This window comes from Zootermopsis nevadensis, unplaced genomic scaffold, assembly GCF_977971745.1.
Source record: "Zootermopsis nevadensis isolate Lab colony 2312 unplaced genomic scaffold, Znev_1.0 Znev_ptg000020l, whole genome shotgun sequence".
Taxonomy (NCBI): domain Eukaryota; kingdom Metazoa; phylum Arthropoda; class Insecta; order Blattodea; family Termopsidae; genus Zootermopsis; species Zootermopsis nevadensis.
Genome location: NW_028259152.1, coordinates 17,636,429 through 17,642,445, shown reverse-complemented (window position 1 = coordinate 17,642,445; position 6,017 = coordinate 17,636,429). Strand labels below are relative to the sequence as shown.

At 37.5% G+C, this 6,017-nt stretch overlaps 1 protein-coding gene across 8 annotated transcripts in view; it reads left to right on the top strand.

Moving 5' to 3' along the window:
• LOC110834365 (rab3 GTPase-activating protein non-catalytic subunit-like) overlaps positions 1-6,017 on the top strand; it is a 39,349-nt gene that overhangs the window by 3,033 nt on the left and 30,299 nt on the right. Inside the window, exons 1-4 of one of the 8 annotated variants that reach the window (XM_087352042.1) lie at positions 3,329-3,652; positions 3,770-3,919; positions 5,115-5,196; positions 5,269-5,413. In XM_087352042.1, the coding sequence (XP_087208168.1) occupies positions 3,580-3,652; positions 3,770-3,919; positions 5,115-5,196; positions 5,269-5,413 (450 nt within the window). In that variant the 5' untranslated portion in view covers positions 3,329-3,579. Of the gene's footprint in view, positions 1-3,328; positions 3,665-3,769; positions 3,920-5,114; positions 5,197-5,268; positions 5,414-6,017 lie in introns of those variants that run through there. The other 7 variants (XM_087352041.1, XM_087352046.1, XM_087352045.1 and 4 more) reach the window with 7 other exon arrangements.

Here is a 6,017-nt window from a genome sequence, read left to right as displayed (position 1 = left end):
ATGTCATTGCTCGCATGCCAGTCGCCATTCCACCGCCGATCCACGAGGTGTGCGATAGCCCTGACCAATCTGCACACTATCATACTACCTTCGGTCCTAAGTTAAACCCTCTTCATCTCTGACCGGCACTTGGGTGTTCGCGGAGTAAGGGTGTCTGTAATTATTTTCTTTCTCTGCATAGCGACAAAACATTATAGGCTGGTCGTGTCTGTCCAGTCGAATCGACTCGAGAACCACTGGAAGGATTTTGGTTGAAATTTTATGTGGAGGTTGAGCCATCCAGCACTGCTTAAGAATTTTACTTTTGAGCGGTGATAACAACATGAAGAAATTCGTGAGGTGGGCATTGGGGTGCTACCATCTGACGGCCATAGTAAGAATTTGTCTGTTTGCAGTAGTTGCCGTGGTTAACACTTGGAATCACTGTTATGCGTTATTTGAATGTTTAACGCAGTTGCTATGGTAATCGTGGTTCGTATTGATATAATTGGGAAAATAACCGAAGTGTTCTCTTGGTAAACAAATCGATTGAGAATGTGATATTCGTCTATGAAACCGTACATATAGAATTTATACGAAGGAGGATGAAATTATAAAACTCTCAAATCTTCAAGGCTTCAAAAAGTTCGAGGTTAGAACATCTTAATATTATTTGCTGGCGAGAGGAAAAATCTTGTAGTTAGATTTATAAAGGTACTTAATATTGTTAACCTCGAAACATTTATTTTAATTGACAACAACTTAAATTTTTTGAATGACCTCTAAAATGCTGTACACACGTGACAAGATTCCTTTAAAAAGATATAAAACATTAATTTCCATCGTAGGACTTGAAGTTTTCACGGCGGTGAGTCTGAAGATTGCTGTCTTCTGGGTTGTAGCGCCGTGTAGAGTCTGGTGGAAGTTTACCGACGTTTCGGAGGTCCTTGCTGCTTCCATCATCAGGGCAATGATGAGGCAGCAAGGACCTATGTACGTAGTTTTGCCGTATACTTTATTTAAATTTGGTGTCATCAACTCAAAGAGCTTCACTCGAGATCTCTGTTGTGCTTAGCAGATATCATCCCCCTGTCCCCCCCCCCCCCTTACAATCCGTGGCTTGGACTCGACCAAATTTTCTTCGCCTTAATAAAATAACAGGACTGAAAACTTAGTTAATTTCCACGCAGAGATGAACTCCGACGCGAGGCGGATCACGAAGGCGCCACTTTGAACGAGCAAGAACTTCTTATCCATTTCGTAATCACAGTTCCCGAAGCAACGATCTTTGGGACCCGAATAACAGCACGACTTGAACTTTGGACGGCCAAACTCGAAAACAAGTTTTCTTTTGTTAAATTACTATTGACTCGTATATCTCTTGATTGAATCAGTTGTGTATTATATTCTGACAGAATGATTGCATTTGGAAAAAAAAAACGTAGAAGGAAGTGACCGTGGCTTATTTCAAGGCAGTGTCTGGGTGTTATCATTATCAGACTGAATAAAAACAAAAAAACCTTGACAGCCAGTCAAATACTAGCCATAAGTCATGACTTACAATGTAAGATTTCAGACGGTGAGTCCGAAGATGGCTGTCTTCTGAGTTGAAGCACCACGTAATCTGGTGGAAGTTTAGCGACGTTTCAGTGGTCCTTGATGCACTGATAATGTATGCAGCAAGGACCTCTGAAACGTCGCTAAACTTCACAAAAGCAAAAATGTCAAATTAATTTGACTTTTGTCGTTCCAGGTTGAAAAAAAAAGTACCCTCTTCAAAACGGTCAGTTTTGGTCCATACACGTGCAGTCTTCCGGGTAGCGATAATCCGGACCGGAATCCCGTTGAAAAGTAAAGTGCCGTGTGGGAATATGCGGGACTCGTGACTTGTTCCAGTGAATTAACCAAATCTCGGGACACGAAGTTTAAGCAATGAAGTCGCGAGAAATCATTTTTCAGGCTGTTAGACGAAACAAATTTAATTATGAAAACTCGCTCGTCTTTATTGATATCAGCTTAGTTATTATTATTATTTATTGTTCTGTCTGACGACAGGTCCATATGAACAGGATCCTTCCATCCTTTTCTCGGACTGGGACCTGTTCATATACGTTCTTGGCAGACGATCCAGAAGTGGTTTGCCATTGCCTTCTTCTGTGTGTGAATGGAGTAATTGTTGGGATGCCACGGAGGAAAACTCCGTGTTGCCTAGACCACGGCCTTGCCCAACACAAGTTATAAATTCGGGCACCGCCGGGAATCGAACCCGAAACCCCAGGATTAAAAGGCCAGCGTTCTAATCGCTAGACCACCGTGGCTGTAGATCAGCTTAGTACAGACAGAAAATGTCTTTATTATAGAGTACATATTATTATGAAAAAATAAATGTTATTCATACTTCTTAATGAAAATTGCTGCAGGATTAATTTTCAACATGGTAGCAATGTGAAAATAGAACGAATTATTTCAATAACTTATTACATTTGAAAAGAAAATTATAAGAGCGCAAATTTTGACGTTCTTGAAATTAACGCGTTGTCAGTTTCCTGGCACGTAATTTTGGGAGAAAGATTGCGTAGTTCAATGGGCAAATACAACTGGCAGTCGAATTCAGCTACTTCGGATGTCAATATAATACAGCAGAGGCGAGAAAATGTCAGTTGCTTAATATTTTATTACAGGCTTTGTGTGATTATGCACGAGTCTTTATCGTTTATTCTTCGCGAAAAAATGTTTTTCGCTGGTTAAGAATGGGATTTACTTCTGTTTTAATGTCTGGTTCGCAAGAGAAACAATGGAAAAGTTTCATAACTGTAATAACTATGTAAGTTTGGTGGGTTTCACAATTGTAGGTACAGTATAACCTCTGACAACCGACCCTCGATTATCCGACCTCTGGTTCCAGCTTCCATGCTTCAAGAAATGCCAATTATAACATTTCCTTCTGTGAACCTTTTTTTTTAACGTTTTCACTGTCTGCAATTAAATTTTAGTGGGCCAGATATCGTAAATAAAATAAAACAAACAGGCTTAATTGTCTCTGTCTTTCAACGTAATCCCATTTTCTCTATTTATATAAATGAAGATAGTAGCGCTATGTTGGTATTATCTGTGGACAGTAGAGTGCAGCACCTCCTGAGCAAGCAGGCTCACGATGTAGATGTACATGATAAAATGCAAATGAAAAATATTGTAGTCGAATAATAAACGGAAATAATGCACCTAATGTGTCCACCAGGTCTGAAAAAGTTGAGAAGAAAAATCGAATTCACTTAAATCTGTTTTTATGGACGTAAAGTACAACTTGTCTATCCCTTTGGGATGCCATGTATTCTACATAGATTATACGGTAGTCTGTACGAAATTTTGGCCCAATAAATCTTCATAGCTCTTGGTCCACAGTCGAAATTATCGTCACCGCCATGAAAACCTCAAATCTTACAAAATGTTCGTTTATATTCCATGGTTACTACCATAAACTATTACCAACATCGGTTACTACGATCCAACGGCAGTGGCAGATGAAAATGATCTATTGGTTGTGGCTTTGATATTGTTGGGTAGAAGTGTGTAACAAAAATACATTTGGAAAGTTCTAATATGTCGTGTCAAATTAAAACAATTGCCAGTTTAATTAACGTGGACAGTGTTAAAAATTGTTTGTTTCCTTCGGGTAATGGGGCTGGTAATTAAATAATTTTGTTGACATTGATGTATACCAAGTTCAGAAAAGTGTGTTATGCCATGTGTCTAATAATGTTGCTTTTCCGAATTGTTTTTATTAATGCAGAGTCTCCCGATCCTTGGGAATGGCCAGTCGAAGACTCACAAAATTTTAACGGCAAGGAACACGCTTGGTTACAAGAATGTTGCCTGTCAATTTCTCCAACATGGGAGTTGCTTGTTATTGCCCACAGGAATCGTATGACAATTTTGACATGTGAGTCTCCTATACCATCACACTGTTTCTGATCCTTTTGTGACATAAATGCAGGTGGTTTCAGGAACGTTTTAAATCGTAACATACAGGGCAATAACCATGCTTTAAACTTTTAAAAATACTGTAAGTATGTGATTAATTCTGTATTTATTATTTAACATAGTTTATACAGCATTTTTAAAGATGTTAAGAAATAAAAAATAAGGCAAGGCACTTTGGAAGACGTAGGCACAGGTGGAAGGATATTATAAAAATATTTGATGTTAAAGAAACTGGGTGTATTTGTTTAGCCCAGGATTGCGATCACTGGCAGGCTCTAATGAGCCCTGTATTGAACTTTTGGGGTTCATTAATAAGGGCAGTAAATTTGTTGACTGGCTGAGTGAATATTTTATGTGCTCTAGGCCACTGCTCCTCTTCCTTTATCTTTTCCTTTCTTCTCTTTTACGCCATGAACTTTTTTTATTATCTGTACACAATTTCCAACAGGGGAAATGAAATAAACTCTTCATTATTTTTAAAATTGTAACAAAACTTCAGTATGCTTTGTCATGTCTTGTACATATCAAAGGGTAGTGTATTCTGTGATTGAGAAGGGAGTTTATTAAAACTCATGGAATCGGCTATGCACAGTAACAATAGCAAGACGTGGCTTATAATAGCTGCCACCTCAGCCTGTCTATTGAAGTGTCCAGCAAGTTTCCAAAAAGCATTGCAGCGTGGTGAACTCTGCAGATTGTAGCCAAATTTTACACGTTAGTTGAGATATGAAAGCTTGGAATTTATTTATTTCTGAGCAGAAGTTGTGGCTTATTTGTTTTAACACAACCTGCTAAACCATGCACTACAGACAGACAGTTGGGCAGGAATTATCAGCTGTATGTGCATTTATTTTATGCATTTCATGCAAAGAATGCACAAGCTTAATAATTGTTTCATAAAGTGGAATAAGAAACTACAGTGACCTTATTTTAGATAGCAACTCATTTTCAGGATTCAGAATTAATTTTTTAATTGTGTTGCTTGTTTTTATGTATTGATAATATCGGTATTAGAAGGTTATGAAAGTTGTGTGACTTGAAAAGGAATTGGCATTGTGAACAGAGTAACAAAGTGAAATGTGTAACATTGTAAATGCCACAGGAATTGCCTCAAATCAAATTAATTGTCTTGTGGTTTGCTATTCTTTACATAGCAAAATGGGATTCACAAGAAGAAGGAGAGGTCAAGACCAAGTATCATGTAACATGGCGTGGAAACCTCTGTGAAAATGAAAAGTAAGTTAATACGTAATGTTCTTAGATATTTTGTCGTAGATGTTGCACACTTTGAAGTGACTTTTTTTAAAGAACCAAACTTCTTCCTCTCAGCGAGCAGATAACCTCAGTCCTATGTCTGCCGTTAATCTCCCAAGGAAAGAGCAGCCACTGTGGTCCAGACTGGACATGTGTCGTTGTTGGCTTATCATCAGGATTTGTTCAGTTTTACACAGAGGTTAGTACAATTTTGAATATGATAGACTGGAGTTTATATTTTATTTAGTGTTCTGTCTGACGACAGGTCCATATGAACAGGATCCTTCTATCCTTTTCTCGGGCTGGGACCTGTTCATTTTTACTTATATTTTGTATTTAAATATAGTTTAGGAATCAGTAATTTGCTTTGGGAAAAAAAAGTATTTTGTAATATTAAAGTATAATTTGGCAACATATTTTCTTCTGAAAACATTTGCCTGCAGTATTTTGGCATCAGCAACTTCGTGGACATGGACATTTTATTAACTCTGATATTGTTACTAGTTAAAATCTGGCTATTATCAGGGAGTATGGGGTGTTTAAATACTCTGTTCCTGTGTGGTAAAGGTTAATAACATAAACATTTGAAATTTTAATATGGTATTACAATTTCATGCAGCGTAATAGCCCAAATTATCCAGTATGGACCAACATTAAATTTCATCACTTAATTTTCTGTAGGTTGTTCTATTATTAAATTTTATAAAAATCTGTTTGGCCAGTATTGAATTTCTGTTGATATATAATCTTTTCTTAAAATAAATTCAAACTTGAACAGAGTAGTTGGAACTATTCACACTTCT